Source organism: Peromyscus californicus, unplaced genomic scaffold, assembly GCF_007827085.1.
Source record: "Peromyscus californicus insignis strain IS unplaced genomic scaffold, ASM782708v3 Scaffold_3__1_contigs__length_106647218, whole genome shotgun sequence".
NCBI lineage: Eukaryota > Metazoa > Chordata > Mammalia > Rodentia > Cricetidae > Peromyscus > Peromyscus californicus.
Window position 1 is genome coordinate 91666633 of NW_026294551.1, and position 26438 is coordinate 91693070.

The 26438-nt window shown below is 46.8% G+C and overlaps 1 protein-coding gene across 4 annotated transcripts in view; it reads left to right on the forward strand.

The window, feature by feature from the left end:
• Fbxw11 (F-box and WD repeat domain containing 11) overlaps positions 1-21011 on the forward strand; it is a 102824-nt gene extending 81813 nt beyond the window's left edge. For all 4 annotated transcript variants that reach the window (XM_052758994.1, XM_052758996.1, XM_052758997.1 and 1 more), the window contains 8 exons: positions 6340-6477; positions 7774-7892; positions 10319-10568; positions 13483-13601; positions 14355-14465; positions 15366-15444; positions 17291-17476; positions 18682-21011. In XM_052758994.1, the coding sequence (XP_052614954.1) occupies positions 6340-6477; positions 7774-7892; positions 10319-10568; positions 13483-13601; positions 14355-14465; positions 15366-15444; positions 17291-17452 (978 nt within the window). In that variant the 3' untranslated portion in view covers positions 17453-17476; positions 18682-21011. The remainder of the gene's footprint in view (positions 1-6339; positions 6478-7773; positions 7893-10318; positions 10569-13482; positions 13602-14354; positions 14466-15365; positions 15445-17290; positions 17477-18681) is intronic.
• The last annotated feature ends 5427 nt before the right edge of the window (positions 21012-26438 follow it).

Here is a 26438-nt window from a genome sequence, read left to right on the forward strand (position 1 = left end):
ACAAGAGTCTCCTCCAAATTTTTGTGGCTAAATTTCTTAGTATGAAGGATGACGCTTATACTTTGGTGTACTCACTAATAGGAATAGTGACAGAAGCAGTGTACCACTAATAAGGCACTTACTTTGTTTAGCAGGTTATACCATATTTTCTCATTAGATAGCCTAGACAGCCTGAAAAGTAGGTCAAGTCTATACTGAAAATGTAAGAAGGAAGGGCTGACAAGGTAAACTCTTTCCCTGGATTACAGTGAGTGTTACAGTCCACAGCCATCCACATACTCTGACACACGGTGAGTAGGGAGTCCACAGCCAGCCTCATATTCCCTGGCCCTTCATGTATGTTCTGTCAGGGCAGACATACAGACTCATATATAGAAGGTCTTCCCTCTTGTGATCCATAGATCATAATGTGAGGCACACAGAGGAGCTTGGCCTTGTCCACATGACTGCTGGGAAAGCTTCACCTGCAGGGTGACACCATGATTGTCACCTCTGTAGTCGACCATGGACTGTGCTAGGGGATCTATGTAAATCTTTCTTGTAAAAGAAAAGGTAGTGTTGAAAGGTTCTTAAGGACACTGTCCAAAGGTAGGAGATGTCAGGCGAGTGTCACGACCCCCTTGCCCTCGCAGTCTGTCCTTTCGCCTTCCATTCCACAGGTCAGGCACTTCTGGGACAGCACTCTGGTTTCCCCTCTTCTCTATTTTAACAGCTTGCCGACTGCCGAAATACTTCCATGCTCAGCTTGATAAGCACAGAGGAAAAATGTTCCTCTCTGAACTTTGCCTTCCACATCTAGTCACCAGAAATTGGCTATATTTTAAGGAAAAATAGACAACCTGGCTTTGTGTGGCTAGCTCCTGCTGTTGAGAAAATGGGGAAGTGAGAATCAGAGCCTGTGGAGAATAGTTCACATTCTTCCCTTTCTGCAAAGGTTCCCCTCTCCTGGGTGTTCTTGCCACACAGAGGGTTTATGGGGCCTCTAAATTGAGAAGGAACTCATGGTCAACCTGAGGCTTGTCCTGCCAAGAGGCAGTCACACACCCTCCGTCGTTCTCCAGAGTCCATGCCAGTCTGTTTTTAGGGTGGCTCAGGGTGCACTGCAGGGCACTTGGGAAGAATGGTTGGTTGAGCTTAACTCCCAGAACTGGGATCCCGACTCCCCAGTCCTCCTCCACCCCGCACCCCAAACGCTTTTGCAGGCAGATGGCTGTCGCTCTTACAATCCAACATGTTAATGCCCTGAACTTGAGATTTTCTTTTCTGCCATTTCCGAGTAGTGACTCTTTATATTTACCAGGTAAGTGAGTGGCTTTGGAGCACTCTCCTTGGAGCTGGCCATGGGAAATGACGGTGTGTTGTATCATACCTTTTAATAAACCGCATTTCATTCAGAGAAAGCGGAAAACTTTTTTTGTGGTTTGCAAACTTGATATTAACATTGTCCTGACTAGAAAATGCTGAAACTTGCCCACCCACCCAGCTATGTTTAGGCTTCTAAAAATAATGTTATTCCTCCATACTCAGACATCTGTTTTCACTCTATTGCCAATTTAAATGCCGCTGTATACTCTGTATATCATGGCTACTTTCCCAGTATTTTGAAATTTTGCGCAGGGTAAGGGGATTTTACAAGTTCTCTAACACGTGAAATTCTCTTCTACAGTAGCTGTACCACATGACGGCTCATGGCATGGCAGGTATTGGAGAGGACACCTGTGTGACTGGCTTTATTGCTGCTGAACTCAGATAATAGCTCAGTTCCATCTGAGGGCTGAGCACCTTGCTGGGCCCGCTATGAAATGCAGGCTACCAGCAACAAACAGCAGCCTAGACCAGCACTATAATATAATTCCTCCAATTTCGGGAGAACCCTCCCTTTTTAATTACAACCGACTGTTTTTGGCAGTGTTCCCCATAGGCTATGATGAGCACATCACATGTTTTAATCTTACATGGCCCTTTGTTGTTGGGGGAACAGATTCTATTGATCTGTTGCACAGAGGTGGAAGCCAGTGCTCAGTCAGTACCACCGGCCAAGGCTGTCTCTTGACTTGGGTCATTTCTACCACCAAGGGCTGCCAGGCTTGAAGGTCTAGTTTTTGTGAAAACCTGGTTGAGAAGAATTTAAAAAAAAAAAAATTGAGGTCATCAGACATGGTGGCAGTGTTCTGGGTAGGCATAATCACAGGCAAGTGCTGCTTTTATGTGTGGGTGGCCTGGAGAACTAAGGAGGGGCAGTCTCAGGAGTGCCCTTGGTGGCTAGATGACCGTCAGAGACTTCCTGTCGGGTTCCAGTAAGCTATACTTACCTTGGATTCAAGAACTTAAAGATTGAAAAACTTGCCCTAATGGGGGTCTTCCCAGAATGACTCACCAAGAGTCTTCTGAGCTTTGCTTAAAAATTTACAAGTATCCTAGAAAGTTAGGAACCTTGTGAGCGTGGAGAAGCTTGACCATACCACAATTTCCTGTTGACTTAGACAGAAAATAGGGTATCTGGTGGTGCGTGTGTGAAGTCCTGTCCTCCCCAGTGAGGGTCAGGAGTAGATGGGACAGTTCAGCTTCAAGGCTTCACCCATGTGTTTCAGGAACTGATTCAGCCCTAGGTGACCATGTGGTGTCATCTTGGCACCTCTCCCTCATCCCTCTTGTGACCTCAGTGTGTTAGATACAGTTAAACATTATGGCCACCTCATCCCATTCTAGAAAATACCTTGAAGAGTAGTGAGAAAGTGTGTGAGAAGTCCTCCCGTTCCTCTGTTTGCATGAAAAGCACTTTTTCCTTTAAACTCTTCATGTGATGTGAATGTGCTTCACTGTTCACTGAACTACAAAATAAAGCCTACTTTAGAGTCACACTATTTTATAGCCGAAAGGTAGTTGTCCAGTTTTTTTAATCAAGAAATTTTTTATTCACTTTACATACCAATCACAGATCCCCCCAGCCTTCACCCACCCACCCCCCATTCCCTCCTACAAGAAGGTAAGGCCTCCCATGGGGGAGTGAGCAGAGTCTGGTACATTCAGTAGAGGCACGTCCAAGTCTTCCCCCCCCCCCCCGTCTCAAGGCAGTGTGAGGTGTCCCACCATAGGTAGTGAGCTCCAGAAAGCTCACTCATGCACCAGGGGTCCCCTTAAGCAGATCAAGCTACACAACTGTCTCACTTATGCAGAGGGCCTAGTCTAGTCCCGTGAGACCATGCAGTTTTAAAACAGTATCTGGTCTACATAGGACATGCTATGTATTCAGTGCTTTGGGTTCAAGTGGAGTCACACATTTCTATCTACTCTTGTGCCTCCATAAGGATGTCACCTGAACATGAGTGACTACCACCCAAGGTCATTGGCTAGGCTAGGAGTAGACTCCTTACTAGTATATCTGGCTTCCTAGATCAACATTTCCCTGGAATAGTTAGCATGCTGAGGTGGCCAGTCACTATCCAAAAATACACTTATTTCTCTAGATGTTTCTAAACATTTAGGTTTGTTTAAATAAGCTTTTTTACTTTGGACTCCTTTAAAAAGTTGCTCATAGAGATGAGTTGAGAGGTGGTTGAGGTCTTGAAAGGTGGTTGTTCAGTGTGGGGGTGGGGGGATGAGTTAGTTTTCTTGGTTTTGACATTTTGCCAGCCACTAGAGATAATGCCTGGCCTAGGAAGTCCTGATGGTAGCAGGTGGACACAAGAGCTTTTCTACACTGCTGTTGTCTCCAGTTATTGAATGTGTGCTGTCCTTCTTGTTAGGACAAGGGTTCTTCTTGCTAAGTACAAGGGTCACACATCTGTGACCTTTGTGACGGACACTTGCCCTTTTAAGTACACGTGTATTAATGTATGTATTAGTAGCTCCAATTCTCCATTTCTTTCTCTATAAAAATGTGGGCAGTGGCCAGGAGGTGGTGGCGCACGCCTTTAATCCCAGCACTTGGGATGCAGAGGCGGGTGGATATCTGTGAGTTCGAGGCCAGCCTGGTCTACAGAGCGAGTTCTAGGACAGCAGGGCTGTTACAGAGAAACCCTGTCTTGAAAACAATAAAAAACACCCCCCAAAAAACCTCCCAACATTTATATCATATTTATTATTAGTGGTCATCTAGAAATGATTTAAAGTATACAGGAAAACGTGCCTAGGTATGTGAAAATACTATGCCATCTAATTGGGTGCTCTCCCAATACTTGGGAGCCCAAGGCAAGAAGATTGAGAATTTAAGGCCTTGACTACATAGTGAAGAGTACCTTTCAAAAAAAAAAAGCAAACATACACAAACAGAGAAATTATGCTGTTTTACATAGTTATGCTATTTTACAAAAATAGATTTTGGTATCTATGCTGGATTGTAGAACCCCTCCCCTATGGATGGATACCCAGGGACGATATTTAAAAATAGGACAGTGTTAGGAAGTGTAGTGCCTGCCCTGAAACATTAAGTGAATGTTAGCATTTTAAAGAGTTCAGAAGAATGCAGTCTTCAAATTAAGAGGAAATGTGGCTTATTGGGTATCAGGAGAACCAGTAATTGGGCCTTTATTGTGAATAAAGGTGAGATTTTATCTTTTTCAGTACAGCAAGCAGTTCTGGTAGCTTTAGCTACCCAGAAATCGTTTTTCAAACTGGACTTGAAGTTGAGTGTGGATGGGTATTATTCCTGTTGTCTGCTGGCTTCAAAGGCTGAGAATCCAGACTGGCTAGACTGAGGAGAGGCGTAGGTCTTTTAATCTTGGGGAGTCCCTCCTAGCTGCTCCTTGAGCCTAGGCCTTCTGGTGGACACCCTCTACTTTTTCATTGAACTGGGCCAGGGTCTCAGGCCAGGGTGCCTTTGGTGGCCCTCAGGTCCTGAGCCAGAGTTTGTATTACTTGTTTGTTATGGACACTCCCCTGAATTGTTAGTGATATATTTGTATTCTGTGTTCTCTGCCTAAGGACTATCCTTTAGACCAGTGAATATGTTCCTATTAGAATCCTAGGCTGATCAGAACTGGGTTTGATGTCTAAGTAGTCCAGTTACTGTTTTTGTGGCCTTAGGCAGGTTAAACGGTTTCCTTATTTATAAAAGGAAAACAATGAGAAATACTACCAAGATTATTGACATAATTTTTAGCCAAATAAATTTAGTTCAGAGTGTAGATGTTCCTCAGTGTACCATGAGGTTTCAGCTGATAAGCCCATGGTAAGTTGAAAGTAGTGTAGCTTGAAATGAGTTTAACATATTTAAACTGATTCAGTGACACATTGCACTGTGGGTTCCCATTGTTCTCCTCTTGTGAGCTAGTGGCAGACTGTGGCTTGCTGTTGGCATCCAGCATCCAAGTGGCTAGTCAGGGAGAAAAAGGGTCAAAATTCCAAGTACAGTTTCTGTTGAATGTATTGCCTTTGCATTACAAGGCCAAGAAAAAAAAAAAAAACTTAACCATTAAAAGTGAGGATGTGTGTGTGTGTGTGTGTGTGTGTGTGTGTGTGTGTGTGTGTGTGTGTGGTGTTGGTGTTGAGACAGGCAGGGTCTTGCTGTGCAGCTCAGGCCTTGAACTTGTTGTCTTGTGCCTCATCTTCCCCACTTCTGAGATTCCAAATGTTTCCTCTCACAACTGGCTCGATGCCTCTAATGCAGCATGCGTGCTGTTGACCTTTGACCCTCAGTTCTGGAATATGCTCATTAAACAGTGCATGACGATGAGAGGATTGGAACCCAGAGCTGAAGTTGTCCGTTTTTATTGTTGTTTTCCTTTGGTTTTTTGAGACAGGTTTTCTCTGTTTAGCCCTGGCATCCTGGAACTCGCCTCCAACTCCGAGATCCCCCTGCCTCTGCCTCCCAAGTGCTGGGATTAAAGGCGTGCACCACCACCGCCCCGCAAAGTGTTCCCTTCTTATTTAAGTGATTGCAGTCTGACTGGAGCTTGAGAGTAACAATGCAGTCAGTTCTTTCTCTGTACAACGTCGGCAGGTCCTGCACAGCGGTCAGACAACTCTTGAGTTTGACGTGTGGATCGTGAGGATAGGGCTGAGTAACGGGGCAGTCTTCTGCCAGGTATTTTAATTGGCATTAGGGAGTAACTCAGTGTGAGTTATTATTTCTTTGTATCTTAGGGGCCAATGATGTTCTTTAAACATACTGAATTCTGTCTAGTCCACTTCAGATCTTACCCAGATCTCCCTGGACATCCTATGACAGCTGTCAGGTAGGCAGGGAAGGTTTCAGAAGAAGCATTGTTGGCTAGTGTCTCACTAGGAAAAGAGCAAAATTAGGATGTCCGTGGTGTTCTGCTTCTCGAAGCAACACCAGAATGTGAAACCTAGCAGAGCAGTTGACTCACAGAAGCCACCTCTCGCCTCCTTCTCCAGACCATAGAATCGAATTGGCGGTGTGGACGACACAACTTGCAGAGGATCCAGTGCCGCTCTGAAAATAGTAAAGGTGTCTACTGTTTGCAGTACGATGACGACAAAATTATCAGTGGCCTCCGGGACAACTCCATCAAGGTGAGCTGCTAATTCTCTGCAGGGCTGAAGTGCTGGTGTGTGGTAGTCTCTGCTGTTCTACATAGATAGGTTTGTATCTGTTCTCAGCATCAGTAGCTCTCGTGTCATTGAAAAGCACCAGAAACAGCATTTTCTGGTCTCATCCCTGGCTCTGAGCACATTCACATTTGATGCTCTCTGTTTACAATATCCCCTCAGACTCCCTTGTCCTGCCCCCGGAGATCACCCTTTCATACCCCTGTGCCCAGGAATCCAGTGGTCTTCCCATCCGCCTTCATCCATATATATAAGAAAGAGTTCCCCCCACCTCCCCTCCTCTCCCCTCTTCTCCCCTTCCCTCCCCTCCCCTGCCCTCCTTGGAAATGAGCAGGTGTCTACGGTGGTGATGGATAACTGCAGTTCATCCAGGGAGTGGGGTATTTTCAGCATTGAAAGGAATTTGCTATACAAGCCATAGAAAGACATGGAGAGCTGTAAACGCATGCTACTAAATTAAAGAAGCAGTGTTGAAGGGCTGCGTGGTACAGGGTTCAGTGTGACAGTCTGGAAAGGAGAAGCTGTGAAGGCAGTGAATGAAGGGGGGAAACAGCTCAGGGTGTGAAAGTAACTCTTACTAGTGTTTACTTCCTTTTCATTGTCACCACATAACCAAGTTTTGTTTTGATTCTTTTTTTTTTTTTTTTTTTTTTTTGGTTTTTCGAGACAGGGTTTCTCTGTGTAGCTTTGCGCCTTTCCTGGATCTTGCGCTGTAGACCAGGCTGGCCTCGAACTCACAGAGATCCGCCTGGCTCTGCCTCCCGAGTGCTGGGATTAAAGGCGTGCGCCACCACCGCCCGGCTTGTTTTGATTCTTAAGTGCTTAACTTTGTAATAAAACATTGTCTTTTCTTACTAAGAACTCTTGATAGTTTGTTTGGTGTTTTCAGGGAACAAACACTCCATTTTTTAAAAAATTTTTGAAACTATCAGGTATGCATTTTGAAATGGACCTAGTAGAGGTTGTCACATTATTTACCAGAGAGTGAGCTGACTCTTCCCAGGTTTTATTAAAACCCCCTTATCGAGCTGCGATAAATGAGTACAGTAGCTAAGTGTTGACATTAGCAGAGCTGTGTGTCTGCTCTGGAAGCTGGTTGGTGTTTTCCTAGTTCTGTTCCTCGTTCCTCTTGTTATTCCCTACCTGTTTGATACTCACCTTGCTTCCTGCTCTGCTGTGATTCAGAGTGCAGGGTGCACGAGAACCTTTGTGTAAAGTGCAGGCACTAAATTGCTGCTCTGGTTCATCTTGTCTCAATAGATCTGGGATAAAACCAGCCTGGAATGTTTGAAAGTGCTAACAGGACACACAGGCTCTGTCCTCTGCCTCCAGTATGACGAGCGAGTCATTGTAACTGGTTCTTCAGATTCGACAGTGAGGTGAGTGGTCTGCCTTCATTCTCTAATCTCAAAGGCCATTCCTGAGGAGACAGAGATGCATACTGTCTTCAGGAATTTTTGCATGCATACACATTCATATGTGTGCGTATATGCACATACATTCACACCTGCTGCTCTGTACATATTTTTACTTGCTGTATCTCAAGACTTTTTGATGGAGACATGTTAAGCAAATAGTCCAGAAGGCTGAGTTTTTATAAAGGTGTCTTCTTCTTCTTCTTGCTGTGTTCTGTAGAGTTGGCAGTATATTCTCCTATAAAATCACACTGCTTTATATTAGCTTGCCTCCTGTTCTTAGGAAGGAGCCTGCCATCTAGAGCAGAGAGGAAGAAGTCAGTTGTTCTTGAGCGTGAGGGGTGCAGGAACTGAACGAATCAGGCAGTTTGTAGATCCTCAGGAAAGTGAGTTCTGAGAGCCAGAGATGACACATTTGATTATGATGTCTGCTTGAGTTCTCTTAGGTATTGCCTTCATCTCTGCAGGTATATTAGGAAACTGGGAGGGCACATAATTTCCTTGGAGTCATAGAACCAGTCCATTTTTGAACCTTGAGTTTGGGTCACTCATGACTGTCTTTATAGCCTTTGCAATGGTGTAAGCTGAGTTCTCAGTTGCCATCCTGGGGCAGCGTGGAAGAGACATTGCAGAAGGGAAAGCACACCTCCCTGGACCTGACATGCAGTGGGGTGACAGAGTCCAGCAGAGGCAAAGAGCATCATACAGCGAAGGCTGAGGGGGACTGAGGGGACTGGAGGGAATGAGGAGCGGAAAGGAGGGACTCACCTCAGCCGACTCAGATGCTTGGTGAGGATTGCTTAGTCATAGGCACTTTGGAGGAGCTGGGTAGTTCTCGGTCCATCCCTGGGTTCTGTGATGTTCCCTTTGGGTTTCTTGTCCCGTATCCCACTGTCCGACTCTTTACTCAGCCCCACCCCACAGCACAGCTACTGGCCGTGCCCTGGTGTGGCCTCCAGGCTGCTGCCTTGTCACTGCTCAGCCTTCACAGCCGTCTTCTGCTCTGTCAGTGCAGTGCATCCTTTAGGATGTTGGGGCTTTTTTTTTTTTTTTTTTTTTTGCATGTTCAAGTGTCAGATAAAAAGTGATTTGACGGAAAGAGAGCTTGCGGGAGCGGGAGATCCCAGCTGGATCAACAACAGAGAGGGAGAACAAGGAATAGGAGACCATGGTAAATGAAGACCACATGAGAATAGGAAGAAGCAAAGTGCTAGAGAGGCCCACAGAAATCCACAAAGATACCCACACAACAGACTGCTGGCAATGGTCGAGAGACAGCCCGAACTGACCTACTCTGGTGATGGGATGGCCAAGCACCCTAATTGTTGTGCTAGAAACCTCATCCAACTACTGAGGGATCTGGATGCAGAGATCCATGGCTAGGGCCCGGGTGGATCTCTGGGAGTCCAATTAGCGAGAAAGAGGGGGGTTTATATGAGCGAGAATTGTTGAGACCAAGGTTGGATAAAGCACAGGGACAAATAGCCAAACGAATGGAAACACATGAACTATGAACCAATGGCTGAGGGGTCCCCAACTGGATCAGGCCCTCTGAATGGGTGAGACAGTTGATTGGCTTGATCTGTTTGGGAGGCATCCAGGCAGTGGGACCGGGTCCTGTGCTCATTGCATGAGTTGGCTGTTTGAAACCTGGGGCCTATGCAGGATCGCTTGGCTCGGCCTGGGAGGAGGGGACTGAACCTACCTGGACTGAGTCTACCAGGTTGATCTTAGTCCGCAGGGAAGGCTTTGCCCTGGAGGAGGTGGGAATGGGGGGTAGGCTGGGGGGAAGGTGAGGGGGGCAGGAGGGGGGAGAACAAGGGAATCCGTGGCTGATATGTAGAACTGAATTGTATTGCAAAATAAAATAAAAAAAATTAAATTAAAAAAAATGATTTGATGAAACGCCCTAGCTTAGTTTGCAAATTATAATCAGTAGATTCTTCAACATGCCAGAGGTCAATGAAAACCTTAAGCTTGGGATCACCCTGGGCTCCTCATCCATCAAACTCCTCCTGTTGTCTCAGACTCGCTGAAAGCCTCCTGACTTGAGGGATGTCTTCGTCACCTGTACAAGCCTGAAGACACCCCTGAGTTAATACTTTGAGTATGAGATAAACCTGACCCAGCCAGGGTTAGCTTCCTTCTTAAAGGCATCTTAGCAGTTGCCAGCTTTGAGGAAGCTGCTGCCCAGGTTCTGTTGCATACCATGCGTAGGCATACCCTATACCGTGCACCTGGGTACAGGGTTCTGCTGGCAGCAGTCTGGCAGAATATCCTTGGGGTACGGGGGTTCTGCTGGTAGCATGCACTCGGTACACTAAGTGACACTGAACCCAGACCTCCCCTTTCCCTGTCTCTCCCTGTCACAACTCTCTGTTCTCTTCCAGAGTCTGGGATGTGAACACGGGTGAAGTTCTCAACACTCTCATCCATCACAATGAAGCTGTACTGCACTTACGCTTCAGCAACGGACTGATGGTGACTTGTTCCAAGGACCGGTCCATTGCTGTGTGGGACATGGCTTCTGCCACTGATATCACTTTACGCCGTGTCCTGGTTGGCCACCGTGCTGCTGTCAATGTAGTAGACTTCGATGATAAGTACATTGTGTCTGCCTCTGGAGACAGGACCATTAAAGTGAGTGTGTCTGCAGTCTTCACCCTGGCTCTCCCCATCCTTAAACGGCAGAGAATAGGCAGCGGTGGCTGGCACTGGGTGGCAAGGTCTCTTCTTTATGCATTCCCATAAGACCCTCCCATTTCACATGCTTGTGGAGCAACAGGCAAGACAAGAAGGAAAAAGTCATTGGTCCCAATAGAGAACAGTTGCCAATTTCAAGAGATGACATTGTTGGTTTCTCTGTGTAAGAGCCTTTGGCAGTCCCAGAACTCACTTTGTAGACCAGGCTGGCCTAGAGATCGGAGATCTGCCTACCTCTGCCTCCCAAGTGCTGGGAGTAAAGGTGTGCACCACCACCGCCCGGTTAAGTCACCTTCCTAAGGGGCAGAGACTGAGCTTTACATTTGTCAACTCAATTACACCACCACTACCATGACATGGCTCAAACTGGTCGTGTGGAGCTCAGACTTGGTTTATTCTCTTCTGAGAGCTTGCTATTGTATAGGCCCTGGTTAAATGCTGGGCAAAGACTGATGACAAGACATGTTCCTGCCTTCAAGAAGCCAGGTTGGGTCAGATGAAAGGCAAAATGGGACCAGCAATTGTAGACTAAGGTGACCCACAGGGTATATGATTCCCTTATCTGTGTTAACTCATTTTTAAAGTTTAGCTTTCACTGTGTGTGTGTGTGTGTGTGTGTGTGTGTGTGTGTGTGTGTGTGTGTGCGCGCGCACACACACATTTACTCATAATTAAATTGATTCTTTGACAGTTTCATACATTGTCCACACTGACCATTTTCACCCAGCCTCCCACTTCCCCATTCTCCATTTCCCCACAGTCTCTTTCCCACATTCATCTCTGTTCATTTTGTTCTGTGATCCATTGAGTTTGACCAGTGTTGACTGGGTACCATGGGTTTGGAGTTATCTCTTGGAACCTGATGGGTTCAGAGGGGGGTGCACAACTGCAGACAGTGACCCCCTCTCTCAGAATCTATCCCTAGCCAATAGTTCATCAGTAAGGGGTTGGGCCTCGTGAGATCCTTCTAGCTTTCTTACATATTTATTAACAGCTTTATTCATCTATAATTTCCATGCCTGAAGATGTGGCTTTTCCAAATGTATTGCTAGTACGTTTACAGCTTTGTATAACACCCTCCAGCCTGGTTTGTAAACATTTTCACCTACAACATTAACTGTGCAGGAGAGTCAGCCACTTGTTCCTAGTATTCAGCGTCTACCCTCCGTCTCTGAATTTGCCTGTTCTAGACATTTCATGTAAATGGAATCGTATATCCTGTGGCCTTTTGTATCTAGCTTTTTCGTGTAATGCAGGGCTTAACACAGACCAGGGCTTTCTTGCTTCTGGTGGCTAAGCACGTCTTTACTCTGAACAGATGACACTGTTTCCCCCTCCTGTGCTGATGCACTGTTGTTTGTTTCCCTTGGCTGACAATTATGAATGATGTTGCTATAAACACTTGCCCATTCATCTTTGCACATTCAGTTAGTTCTCTTAATTGATTAACATCCCAGGGAACTGCCAAATGGTTTTCCAGTGTGGCTGTCCCATGTTATGATCCTGCCAGCGTAAGGCTTTGTGCTGGGCAGTGCTCTGTGCTTTGGTAACTTGCCCCACAAATCATGGGCCACGTCTCATCAAAACTTAGGTTTCTGGAAGTGGAACAATTAGATTTTGTGTGCATTAACATAACCACGACAGTTAGGAGCACTTGGGCCTAATTAGAAAACACCTCTGTGGCGAGGTTGCTCCGCACTCTTGCCCACACTTGTTCAGGTCTTGTTTTGATCCGTAGCCATGGCGTGCTGCAGGAGTGTCTGGAGTTGGCTTTCACTCTTCAGTGGCTAGTGGTTTCTTGCTTATTGGTCACTATGTACTTGCTCTGGATAAATGTGTTTAAGTCTTAGGCCCATTTAAAAACTTAGTTTTATTTTTATGGTTGAGTTGTAATTTTTTTTTAAAGATTTTTTTTATATATTATAGAGATGAGCCCCTTAATCAGATAAATGATTTTTCTCTCATTCTTTCACTTTGTTAATATCACCCTTGGAATCACAAATAACTTTTAATTTTGATGACATCCATTTTATTTTGTGTGTGCTTTTGTTGTGATACCTAAGAAACGATTGCCCGACTAGGCTCTTCCATTTAGATCTTTGATCTGTTTTGAATGAAGTTTTTATGTAGGGCGTGGGGTTGGGGGTCTAACTCCATGTGGAGGGGTGGACACAGAAATAGCTGCTTTCCCATTGAGCTGCAGATGCAGCGGGCTCACCAGCCCAGGAACTCCAGCCACTGTGTCTCCTTATTTGGTTCATTACATAGTAAGTGTGCCTGTGAGCATCTGCATCTTACAGACAGATTCACAAGAGGGAAGTGTTTATATCATGTGTGGAATATTAGGAGTCATGTGCCAGAATATATGGCGCTGCTCAAGAGACTGGTGAGAAGAGGAGGCTGTGGAAGGTGGAGAGTTTGTGTACATTAAGTGTGCCGTGTGAGCTAGTGTGAAAACAAAATGACACCGGCTTCTTCCTCCACAGGAAGAAATACCTTAGCCTTCCAGGAGATGTTGTCTTTGTGAAGATCTCAAAGTTTAGACTTCTAAACTCCCCTGTATTTCACTCCAGTTTTATTGCCCACGGCCAGCAAAGCTCATGCTGTCCAGTTTCTACCCTAGCCCGTTGTTAACCAAGAAGAAAGTTTGTGGTCAGTCAGTTTGGGATCTTTCTTGGAATGTGCCCCTGCCTCCCTACTATGTAGCCACACTGTCTTTAAGCTTGCCATCCTCCTACCTCAGCCTCCTGAATGCTAGGATGGCAGGGTACGTCTCCCTGCCCAGCTCTCTTGGAAGGTATGTTGTGGCGGGATTCGGTGTCTTCCTAGCAGCGCTGCTGTCTTTCCACAGGTGTGGAGCACGAGCACTTGTGAGTTTGTTCGCACTCTGAATGGGCATAAGCGGGGCATCGCCTGTCTGCAGTACCGAGACCGGCTGGTTGTCAGTGGATCATCAGATAACACCATCCGGTACGTAGAAATTGGAATTGGTTTATTTTTTACACAAACCAATCAGTAGAAAACAAAACCGAAAGAGTCTCTTACTCTATAATTAGAACACATATGAGTTTATACCCTGTGGATCATGCAAAAGAGAAGGCTTAATATGGCTGGTGGTTTGGTTTTCTAAGACACTGCACACCCAGTGAGTCCAAGACCCAGCCTTTAGAAACCAAGCAACCCTGGTATCTAGTACACACAAGGCACCACTGAGTTTCATCAGGATTGGGAGAACACTGGGACTGGAGTCCCTGGCTGTGTGTGATTTTGCTCTACATGCTTTTTTTCCTTTCCTGCCTCACGTCCATATCTCCTCAGGAAAGCCCTTCCGAAGCCACTGGGTTCTGTGGATTTATCCACTGAGATACCAAGAGAATTCCCAGGGACTAAGCATAATTGAAGTGTCTTTGCTGAGTTGATTAAAAAAGAAAATGCCATTTAAATATTTCAAATTACATAAAACAAAATGTAACAGAAAGTGAGGCTTCCGCCTAAATTAGTGCTAAAAGCACAAATGTTAGAATTCGAGATTGTATGTATGTATGTATGTATGTATGTATGTATGTATGTATGTATGTATGTGGTATGAGCCAGGAGTGAGGTGGGAATATGGAATTGAAGAGAATGAAAAGTCTTACCTGTATGGAACAGGTGTACAGAACTTGGGGAGGGCATGAGTCACGTGTGAGAATCTGTTTCATAGACAACTGCTTCTTGTTTAAGGCTATGGGATATTGAGTGTGGTGCCTGTCTAAGAGTCCTGGAGGGGCACGAAGAATTGGTCCGATGCATCCGTTTTGATAACAAGAGGATTGTCAGTGGCGCCTATGATGGGTATGTGTTTAGTCTGCACATGCATGGGTATAGCCTTGTCAGGAACACAACTGCTGTCTCTTAAAGAGCTCTGTGCATGCTGGACTCTGTGTGAGAAAATCAGTCATACCAGTGGGTCAGGTGTGGATGCCCAGGCCCAGAAAGATGAAGTAAAGCTTGCCTCAACCACACTGTAGCCAGGCCCTGGAGTTCTAGCTTATATGCTAACTATTACCAGAAACATAAAGAGTAGGGCCTGCAAGATGGCTCAGTAGGTGAAGGTGCTTGCTGCACAAGCCTGCCGGCCCGAGTTCAATCCTGGAGCCCCTGGTAAGGAGAGGACTCACTGCAGACCTGTGTGCATGTGGATATACGTGTGTGCACACACAGATTACACAACAGGGAATTCTGATCTTTGCTTAATTCTAAATAAACAGGAACACCACTACCCCCTCCCTTGAACTCAGTAATAAATTCCTCTTTTCTCCTTTTGTTCTCAATGACAAATGGAAGCTATAAGCCCCAGTCCTGCATTATTATATGGTTGGTCACTGGGTATTAGTGCTATAATCATTTCTTCATTTGGAGAAAGGCATCCTGGAATCTTGCACTCAGTCCCCCAAGTAATGAATTTGGTGACATAGATACCTAGTTAGGAAGTGAATTTGGTAACCCAAAGTCCTCTGCCTGTTTATCTCCTTAACAGTAACATCCCTTCAAAGTTTCAGGAACTCTGGGAAGGCTTAGGTTCTTTTTCCAAAATAAGATGTTCAGAATCTAAGTTCAGAAACAGAAACACCAGCATGTTGCCCACTGGGTTTGACCGAGACTTGGAGGTGCACTCTGCCTTGTCGTGGACATGCCCACGGTGTAGACAGTGGTAACTTCTGCGTTAATCCCAGTCTCATTTTTCCTTTGCAGGAAGATTAAAGTCTGGGACTTGCAAGCTGCTCTTGACCCTCGGGCCCCAGCAAGCACATTGTGTCTGCGCACCTTGGTGGTATGTGATTTGTTGGGGTGATGGGGTACCCAGTAAAGCTTGTGTCTTGTACCATGTTTTAGAGATTCATGGGTAATTTTGGCCCGCGGAACGTAACACCTTTACACTACTGCGGGGTCCTCTGTAGGTGGGCAGGCCTCCTCACAGCTTGTGCTGCATGCCTCATGTAGCCTTGGGGGGGTCTCTAGTGTGCGGCTGTGCTATGTTTTATAACCGCACGCTTGTGTACTGTTAAGGTAGAATTTTTTTCCCTCAGTCTCTATTATATGGATTATTGCTTTGGCACATAGGAACATTTTAATTTTTAAAATTTATTTTGAATTAATAAATAATTGTGTACTGTTAAAGAGTATGATGTGATATTTTTGTCTATAGTATACATTAGAGAAAAATTATCAACTAATTAATGAGAACATCAATTTTAATTTCTTTCTGACAGAAATATATTAAAAATCTGTTTTTAAACCATGTGTAGTAGTTCAGACCTGTAATCCCAGCACTTGGGAGGTAGACGCAGAAGGATCAGGAGTCTGAGGTCATCCTTGCCTACATAGTGAGTTTGAGGCCAGCCTGGGGTACATAAGACCCTGTCTCCTATCTGCAGAAAACAAAAACAAGCAAAAATACTCTTCATAAATTCTGAAGTATATAATACTTTGCTTTTTATTGTGGTCACTCTGTAGTCCAGTGGATGATTGACAGGGTTCTTGTGGTCTAACTGAAGCTTTGGACCCTTTGATGAACAGTGGATTCGACCCACCTTTCTCTTTCCATCCAGCCCTTCCCCCTTCTCCCACTCCGTTGTCCTCCTTTTTGTCTCATGGCTGTGAGGTCCAGTCTGTGGGATCATTGTCTTTCTGTGCCTGGCTTAATTCCACTTACGTAATAACCTCCAGGTGATCGATCATTCGCATGTCAGCGTAAATGACAGAGTATCTTGGTTGCTTTAAGACCAAATAAATGCTTTATTTTGATATGTCAGTCTTTTGTAGTACTACCACAGCTGTTGAAATCTAATATTGATTCTGTTGGATTTTTTTAAAGAAGACATCTGAAAACAGTGATGGGCTTTTCTTGAAAAATTTGAGCAGGTTTTTTGTTGTTGTTGTTGTTGTTGTTGTTTGGTTTTTCGAGACAGGGTTTCCCATGTAGTTTTGGTGCCTGTCCTGGATCTTACTCTGTGGACCAGGCTGGTCTTGAACTCACAGAGATCTTCCTGGCTCTGCCTCCCTAATGCTGGGATCAAGGGCGTGTACCACCACAGCCCGGCTCGTCTGCTATGGTTTAACGTAGATGTTCTTGGTTATGTTTAAAAAATGTTTTTGTAGGAGCAGGGTGTGGTAGTGCACGCCTTTAATCCTAGCACTCAGGAGGCAAAGGCAGAGGCAGGCAGATCTCTGTGAGTTCGAGGCCAGCCTGGTCTACAAAGGGAGTTCCAGGCTGGCCAGGGCTGTTACCCAGAGAAACCCTGTCTTAAAAAAAAAACAAAAGAAAGAAAGAAAAAAGAAACATTATAGCAACTTCGCACTTCTGATTCTGGTTTTACAGTGTGTTCCATGTGGGTGTTAGCTCTGATGGCCTCTGTGAGGTGATCACATAGCTTTCCTTCTGTGACATACGACTAGTCCACAATGTAGGACATAATATTCATAACTTAAAAAAAGGAAAGAAAAGAAAACCCTAGACGGCAAAACAGAGCATTTGTTCTCAGAAAGGGCACAGCTCAGTGGCTGGGAAGTCATGCAGGAAGCTCGGATAAATGCTGACTCTGCAGCCTGAGTTAAACCCTGGCTCTGGAGGTGGGGACTCTGAAGGTGGTACTGTTCATCAAGCTGCTCTTTTGCAGGAACACTCTGGACGTGTGTTTCGGCTACAGTTTGATGAGTTTCAGATCATCAGCAGTTCCCATGATGACACTATTTTGATTTGGGATTTCTTAAACGTGCCTCCCAGTGCCCAGAATGAGACACGCTCTCCCTCCAGAACCTACACCTATATCTCCAGATAGCGGTCTGCACTTTGGCCCAGTCTGGTGAGTATACTCAAACCCCAGCCCTACGTGGGCTCTTCAAGGCCTTGCTTTTGGGCTTTACCTTTGAATTCCTTGGTGATGTGAACAAGCCTCTTCTGGATCTAACAGGTGGTGAGGTCCTGATGGTCTCACCACAGAACCCTGCACACTATGGGCTTTGACATCATTGTTAACAGGTGATGGATGAGGTTGCTGTCTTAAAAACTGGCTTTCTAAGTGATTCCCTCAATGGTCATGGCCATTACACACCAGGGTAGTTCTTCAGGTTTGTTTTTGGAGTGCAGGGATCAACCTTTTTTCCTGGTCCTTTGGTTCTGTGGTTACTAGTGTTTTCTTTTTTATTAAAAAGTACAAAATGTCTATGTGTAAAATTGAGAAATTGTGGGGATGGAAAGAATGAGAACCCCTAATACCACGTCACCCAGAGTCCCATCATTTCAGGTATTGTTGAGTCAAGGTTGAGTCCCATGAACGCCTCTCAAGAAGTTTGTCCTGCTCGGGGCTGACACACTGTAGCCAAGCACCGCATTGGACCCGTTGTATGCTTTGTTTTTTCTGCCCTGCAGGCCAAAAATAGTTTTAAACCCTTGAAAAATAACAAAAAGAAAATTGGACGCCATGTAGAAATTAGATGATATTAAAATTCCACCCTCCCTAAATCAGTTTAATGGGAGTGTAGCTGCACTCGTTCGTTTACATTTACTGGGCTGCTTCTGTGCTTCAGTGACAGGAGTGAGTAGTCGGGACAGAGCGCACACAGCTTGTGGCATGTCAGCCAATTCCCGTGCAGCCTTTAAGAATCAAAGATCTGCATCAAGAGTGGCAGATCTGTGCTGCCTTGGACAACTCCCTTGCACCAGTAGTGCTGGTTGAGGGAACAGCTCTGGGACCCCAAGTGACTGCAAGGCATGGTGGGCTGGTGACACCTGCTGTGTGTCAGGGAAGGCCACCAACAGGGACCTGAGAGCCACTCAGATGTTTACTGTTCCTGCTCTCCCATGTGCTAACACTGGGTCTGCCTGCACAGTCAAATTCTCCCTCAATACTTTCTCTTGGAAAAATGCACCTGGCAGAGTCTTGTATTCGTTGAGTGAAGTCTTCAGAGCATGGCCTCCCTCCTGGTCTCTCCCTTCCATTCTTGAGCCTGCCCTCTGTGCCTCTCCCATGTCCTGTCCAATTAATGTCTGTTCTCCTTTCTTCTCCAGGGTTTCCTGGTCTTGAACTACTGGCTACATGGCTACCACATGCCTAAGGGAGTTCGTTCACAGCTGAGTTCTGGGGCTGGAATTGGTTCTAGATGCTGGGTAGACACAAAGCAGTCCCACTCTTCAAGCCCCACCATTTCCCAGCGCCACCCCTGGCTCTACTTGGAGAAGGACAGCTTAGCTTCCCGACTGCAAGTAGAGCAGCAGCTCACGCCCCTCCCTTCAGTGAAGAACCCAACGCTTCCTTCCGATGCACATGCTCACGGGAAGGACACATGGCCTGTTCTTCAGAAGCAAAGCGACCGTGGGAGAAGACTTGTCTCTAATTTACATCGCTTTGAACCTTGGTTTGGTACTAAAAACAGCTTGCATTCTTGGTGAAGTGTTGGGGGTTCAGGGCTCTCCTCTCCAGCAGCAGCAGCAGCAGCAGCAGCAGCAGCTTCTCCTTAGACCTTCAGGTCACTGTCATTCTGACGTGCATAGGAATGTGTCGGACAACGGACAGCTCTGGATTATTTTAGTATTTTTGGATTACACTTCCTTTCTGTACCAGTTTCTTTTAATTTAAAGAATAAGTGAGTTATATTACCTCTCCACAGGTGATACAGCTATTTTCTTTCATTGACTGTTCTCTGTCCCCTCCTCATTTCCTGATATTTGGTAGAGTAACACCTTTATCCACGTGCTTGCCTCCTAATTTAAAATACTGTACCCGCATGTAGATATAATGTACATAACACTTCAAGCTCAAGGTTGCCGGACGGGCCCCTGCATCGGAGACACTACTGTGGAGTGTGTCGCTCAGCCGCAGGTGGGCCCGAGAGCCTGACTCCAGGGTTGCCGTGATTCCTAGAACCTTCCTGCAGTATTCCTTTGCGTTTTGTTTGTCACTGTCCTGTGTGTGTGCTGTGTTCAGATGGAACTTCAGAAGTTTATCAGGATGTTTGTTTGTTTGTTTGTGGCTTCTGCAGTGGACAGGCATCTTCGCAGTCTCCATGTCACTGTTCTGCTCCTCATGAGTACCCCTCCTGAGAGCTAGTGATCACTTCATCACGGGGATCATTGGCTTCTCTGTCCAATGTCCTGCTGTGTGGCAGTAACCCTGAGACAGGGAGAAGGCAGCCCCATTGACGGGGCTCCTGGCTCTGGGCTCCCTGCACTCTGGTAGGGTGTTGGAGGCTGCTAAGTTAGGACCTGCGGAGCAGGTCAGCTGTTCTGAGCTCACATGAAGGGCAAGGCCCTCCTGTGTGGAGCACAGCCTCAGGCCCCGTCAGCTCTGATGTGACTCATCACTTCAGTTCTCAAAGCTCCCAGGTGTGAGAGGCACACAGGACATTGGTCAACATTTCCCTCTTTCAAGATTAGGTTTTGATTTGCCCCTCACCATTGTTTTCCAAAGATCAAGGAATGTCAGTAAGTACCCTTTAAAGGACCAACCAGCCCCTCCCTGGGAATGGAGCCTCTTCCCATGGAAGCACACTCTGGAGAGAGAAGGCCTCTGGGCTCTGCTCATCCTGGCATTGTGAATGCTGTGGGGGTCAGTGTGTGTCGGTGATTGGTTTACTGGGTTGGCGTTGCTTTTTCCATGTTGGTTTCTTTTCTTTTGTGTTTCTCTCTCTCTCTCCTTTTGGATACATTGTTCTCACATGCTTCTACATTTGTTTCTGAGAGGTGGGGGCTCAAATGTATAGAAAGTAGGCCCCTGTCTATAAGGGGGTGTGAACACACCACCTCACAGCTCATCATCCTTTGACAGGAACGCCCAGGGGAGGCAGGGAGGGGGAGTGAATTCTGAACAATCGGACTTTTCTGTTGTTTTTGCATGTTAAATATAGAAGTTCCTGTCCATCCTTGGGGTCAGGGCCTTCACATATGCACACGACCTTTGAATTGTGCCTACTAAATTACAGCAGGGGACTTGGGTACCCAAGGAGTTCCAGTTTCTGGGATTACAGCAGTAATTCCTAGTTGTACTCTGGACTTTATTTTGCTAACTGTAATCAAGCAACTGTAAATTACTGCTATATTAATGTTAAAGCACTGGGGTAGTCTAATTCTAACGGTAATTAATTATGTTTGCCAATTATCTGTTTGAAATAAATATGTGTCTGAACAGCTATTGAAACTGTTAAATTGTACAGATACTATCATGACGGCTTTGTACTGTGGAATGTGCTTAATAAAAAAAGTTTGACCTTTGTCCAATAAATTGCTAAGTAATGTCAGTAAATCAAGATGAGTATTGTGCAGTACACCTGACCTGGCTTCATGGCGATTGTTACTTCAGCTACTAATTCAAAGCCAATACTCTCAATAAAGTGTTGCAGTACTCCGCTGTTCTGTTACATTTTTCAGAAAAACAGTTTTGTACAATCAAGAATTAAGAGACATACCTGAGGGGAGATTTTCAGTCGTCTGCTCTATAGGTGAAGCTGACTCGATGATTCTGGCCTGTGGATTTCCTCACCTTCCGCTCTCCCAGAAAGCTCCAAGAGCTGAGGACTCCTCACCATCAAATCTGCGTGGCGGGTGTGCATGATTTCTGCAAACTAGGAAAATGGCCCCAGGTACTTCCAGGTGAGAGGATCCTTCCTCTTGAAACAGTGTGAGTGATGGAGGTACAGGTACAGGAAATGAGCTTGCCATGACAGTCGGCTTTTTGAATGAAATAGAACAGTATTTTGATGGACTTACTCATGAGCTTGGATAAGAAAACTAGTTTACAACCCCTAAAAGAGTACAGGGTGCTACTTTCTCCCTTTCTCGTGATCATTCCATGCCATTCTTGTTCAGTGCCTGAGTATTTGGTTGTAAGGATATATCTTTTTGCTAGTTCAATTGAGAGTGGAGATTGGCTTGTTTTTCGCCCATTTGTTAAATGTAGTAAGCTGTTCCCCATGGTTTGGGCTAGTCCTTAGGAACAGCAAGGGATGAACTCCCAGTGTGTGTGTGTGTTGGGGGTGGGGGTGCGGCGGCGAGTATGTAGTAGCTTGGATTGTGTACTGGGTAGTTTTATGTTAACTTGACACAAGTTAAAGTCATCTGAGAGGAGGGAACCTCAATTAAGAAAATGCTTCCATAAGATCAGGTTGTAGACAGGCCTGTAAGGTATTTTCTTAATTATTGATTGATGGGAGAAGGCCCAGCCCACTGTGGGTGGTGCCATCCCTGGTTGGTAGTCCTGGGTTCTATAAGAAAGGCTGAGCAAGCCAGGGGAAGCAAGCCATAAGCAGCACCCCTCCATGGCCTCTGTCAGCTCCTGCCCTGTTTGAGTTCTTTTTTGGGGTGGGGGTGGGGAGTGGGTTGTTTCTTGTTTTTTTCGAGACAGGGTTTCTCTGTGTAGCTTTGCGCCTTTCCTGGAACTCACTCTGTAGCCCAGGCTGGCCTCGAACTCACAGAGATCCACCTGGCTCTGCCTCCCGAGTGCTGGGGTTAAAGGCGTGCGCCATCACAGCCGGCTTTTGAGTTCTTGACTGACTTCCTTCGTTGATAAACAGTGCTGTGGAAGAGTGAGCCAAATAAACCCTTCCTTTCCCAGCTTACTTTTGGGTCATGATGTTTTATCACAGCAGTAGAAACTCTCAAAGACAGAACCTGACCTTTTCTTCCATAGCTGGTGAGGACTCCCTTCCTCCATCCCTTCCATTCATTCTTCCTGAATGCTGCAGCTGCATCCGCTCGGGCTGGGGATTTGAGGGTTCTGTTGTACTCCTCTACCATCAGAGATGAGCTGCCCTGCCATTCCAGCCTGCTTGTCTTCTAAATAATAAAGAGTCCAATGGGACATTTGCCTCATGATCCTCCTCCTTGTTAGCTCCCTGGCATTCTTGGTTGGGGGTCTTTGCTTCCTGTCTGACTTGCTACTCAGGGAGGTACATGGCAAGCTCAAAAGACTCTGCAAGAATGCAGATCCAGTGATGCCAGAGCTGATTTCAAGGTATCCCGGAAATCTAGATTATGTACTCATCCAACTTGTACAAGCATCTTTCCTTTAAGATGTACTTTCAGTTTGTATACGAGTGTTTTGTCGGTCTTGGGGTTTCTATCACTGTAATAAAACACCATGATCGAAAGCAACTTGAGGAAAGGGCTGATGTAGGTTTACTACTCTCGGGTCACACTCTATCCCTGAGGGAGTCTGTAGGAGCAGGAGCCTGGGGGGGGGGGGGGCGGGAGGCAGCTGCTTACTGCCTTGCTCTTCCTGGCTCGTTCAATTTTTCTTCCACCAGGACCATCTGCCCACAGTGGGGCCTTGTCCACAATGGGCTGGGCACGCCCACATCAATCTTTAATCAAGAAAATGCCCCGCAGGCTTGCCTACAGCCAGATTGTACGGAGTGGAGGCATTTTCCCAAATGAGGTCCCCCCCCTCTCAGATGACTCCAGCTTGTATCAAGTTGATAACACTAGCCAGCGCTGTCTGCCTCTATGTATGTCTGGGCACCGAATTGTGCAGTGCCTACAGAGGCCATAAGAGGGCCCCCTTGAACTAGAGTTACAGACAGTTGGGAGCCACCGTGAGGTGCTGAGAACTGAACCTGGGTCCTCTGCTAAGCCATCTCACCAGCCTTTGGCAACTTTTTTTTTTTTTTTTTTTTTTAAGCCAACCTCTCCACCAGCTTGCGTCTGAACTAGTGAGATGGTAAGCATTTTTAGTGATCTGCTGATACACTGTATCAATGAAGGACTTGGGGCTTATGGAGGAAAGGGACAAGAAAGATTATAGGCCTCCTAATATGTGTAGTATACAGTAGTCACTCAGCATGTTGGTGAAGAGGTATTTATCGGACCAGAGGAGGAAAGAGCCAAGAACTGGATTCCACAATTTCCAGTTGCTGGGCCTGCTCAGGTGCACTTGGGATCCCCTATAGCAGGGCAGCGTTTAGGTGTGGGTTGGCTTGGTCTCTGCAGAGCTCCAAAGTCTCCAGACTCCTGCAGGCTTCTTGCACTAAGCTGTCTAGTACCCAGTGGGTACCCAGCTATCATGGAACATATGGCTGCCTGTCTTGGGGTACCAGCATCTGCCTGAGTAAAGGGCAGTGGTCCTTGAAGTTTTTTGTTTTTGAAATGGCCCCTGTAGCCTAACCTGCCCTTGAACTCAGAGCCGTCCTTCCTCTGCTCCCAAACACCGGGATCATAGGCGTGCCCCACAGTGCCTGGCCTGAACCTCTGATGATCTAGTTCACAGATCTAAGAGCTGGGCTGCTTAGGCATAGCTGTGTGAACGTGGCAGGGCGGGCGGGCAGACAGGCAGGCAGAACTTTACCCTGGTGGATTCTCAGCTGTGAGAGTTGAGTGAGTGGAATCACTGCTCCCTGGCTTCCTTCTCACCACTCACTTCCAATCCTTTCCAGGTTTGGTTCTGTCACTGACTCTGAGACTTCTTTCTGGGCAGGCCCGGGAGAACTCAGGACTTAGAAGACCCAGGTTAGGGTTTTAGGAACAGCCCAGCCTAGTGTCCTCGGAGCTCCCCTGCCCCGCCCATCCTCAATACCCTTGGTGCCAGTTGACGGCTCGCAGGCTGTGTCCTGCAAGGGCTACTCGGCTAGCCGCTGGCGAGGAGAGGGCAGCTTTGGGCCCAGAGTCCTCTCCTGGACTGGAGCTGTCATCTGAGTACAGGCAGGCCAGTGAGCAAGGACATTCATTGCCTGGAACCTGAGCTTTCATAACTAGGAAGCGGAGTCTTTCAAGAGTGCTGTAGGGATAAGTGGTATAACCTAAAAATGATGCCTGGTACCTCCATCGGTGGTGTTTAAATAGCTGAGGGTGCTCAGTCAGGCCATAGTGGTGTCTGGGATGGCATGGGAGGGGACACAGGTACTCAGGCCAGCCTAGAACAGGAGCTGACGGTCCCAGGTGAAGACTGTTCCCCCACAATGGAGCCCCGAGTATGCAGGGCCTGGGAAAGATGGGAGAGTGCGTTGCCTAGATTTTCTTATGGTCATATTGGTAGCCACAGCTGATGTCTGTAAGTGGCCCTTGCTTCTCTCTCTCCATGCTCTACGGGTGCCATGATGCCAGCAGAGCCCCACCCCCACCCTGTGCGGAGGAACCAGGCCTCAGGCTGTGTGGTCCCGTCATGCTGGCAGACCAGCTGCTCATCTCTTCTCCCTCCCTCCCACATCCTTGGCATGCAGTTTGGTTTTGTTGTTTTTGTTTGTTTTGACACAGGGTCTCCCTGGGTAGCCCTGGCTGGCCCTGAACTCACAGAGATCCATGTGCCTCTGCCCCCTGAGTGCTGAAATTAAAGGCGTGCGCCACCACACCTGGCTTCTGGCAAACATTCTTGATCAATAATGTGTGTGATGTGCCTGGGCCAACACTCAAGGTGTGATTGAGGGCAAGTGGCAAGGTGCTCGGGCATCAGGCTCCGTCCCGGGCTAGTGAGCTGGGTGTCTCCTGTCCCAGTTCGGGAGAAGAGTGCTGAGGTCGAGAATAAGGAAAGACATGGGAGGTGGCAGGGGTGAGGTAAGAAGGGCGTGAGGGCTTGCCTGTGGTGGGAGGGAGAGCAGGTGACAAGGCTCCCTCCCATATTGGCTTCATGTCTCCCGTGTACCATTCAGTGGCACTGTAACAGAAAGGGAACACGGTCCCATTCTCATGAAGCCTGATTTACAGAAGTAGTCCCCTGTACCTGCTCCAGCGTGTCAAAACCCACAGACTGGCAGGCTATATTAGGATGAATGAGAGCTGTGAACAGATCACGTGGGCAGGGCTTGGAGGAGGTTTGGAGCACCTGACCAAGACCTCAATGGTAAGGAGTCAGATACACGCTAAGTCAAGAAAAGATGTTCCTAATGAGGCTGTGGGGATGCAAAGGCCCTGAGGTAGGAAATCCCTGGAGTGGACATCCAATCCCCTAGGAAGGAGAAAGGAAGATTTGGGGGAGGGGTATGTGTGGACAGGTAATGCTTTTGAGTTTGAACAATGGAGGTGAGGTGGTTCAGAGAGGGGCTGACCTGAGAGATGCCTAGAAAAGGGGCTTGTGCTTGCTCCTGAGTCTGGAGGAACATGTGGGGTTAGGAGAAAGGAGGGTAAGCCTCAGTTCAGACAGAACCAGAATGCAGGCGTCTCCCTGGGAGCAGTGGCTGTCTGCTGCTTACACACTGGACACCTAATCTCACCTCACACTCCTTCCAGAACTCCGGGATCCCGTGGCAGCCTCCAGCCTTTCCCTGGCTCCTGCTTGCTGGCTCCCTCCTTGGGAACGTTCCTGAGGCCCATCTGCACAAACAGCCTAGGGCCAGGTCTGCACCTCAGGAACAGGAGATAAAAGGGGCCGTGGGGACTTTTCCACCAAAGGCAAAAGCAGTTTGTAGAATGGGCTGTGAGGTTTTGTTTCAGGAAATTTCATCATGTCTCCAAGAAGGGGGGGATGGAGGCGGGTGGAGGAAAAATGGAGAGAGAGGGTGGAAGGGGGGATTGGTCCCAGACTTCCTTGCTCCTTTTCATGTTGGTAACACAGGTGGCCCGGGTCAGCCTCAGGTCAACGACAGTCGGCTCCTTAGTGCCCCTCTGTGAATACCTCATTTCTGTAACAGTTTTTCCTTTAAAAACAGCTCTGCCTTCTTTGGCAGATGGTGACATTCCATTAGCATATGGAATATTTTTCAAAGCACACCCAAAAGTGTGTCTCTTATGGAGGAGCCAGGGTAAAAGCATGCGCAGGCTTGAAAAGTGTGTTGGAGCCCCCTTGGCATGCAATGGAAGGGCACACTCCCCCTGCCTGGGCACCATTGTCTCTGGTCCTCATCTGA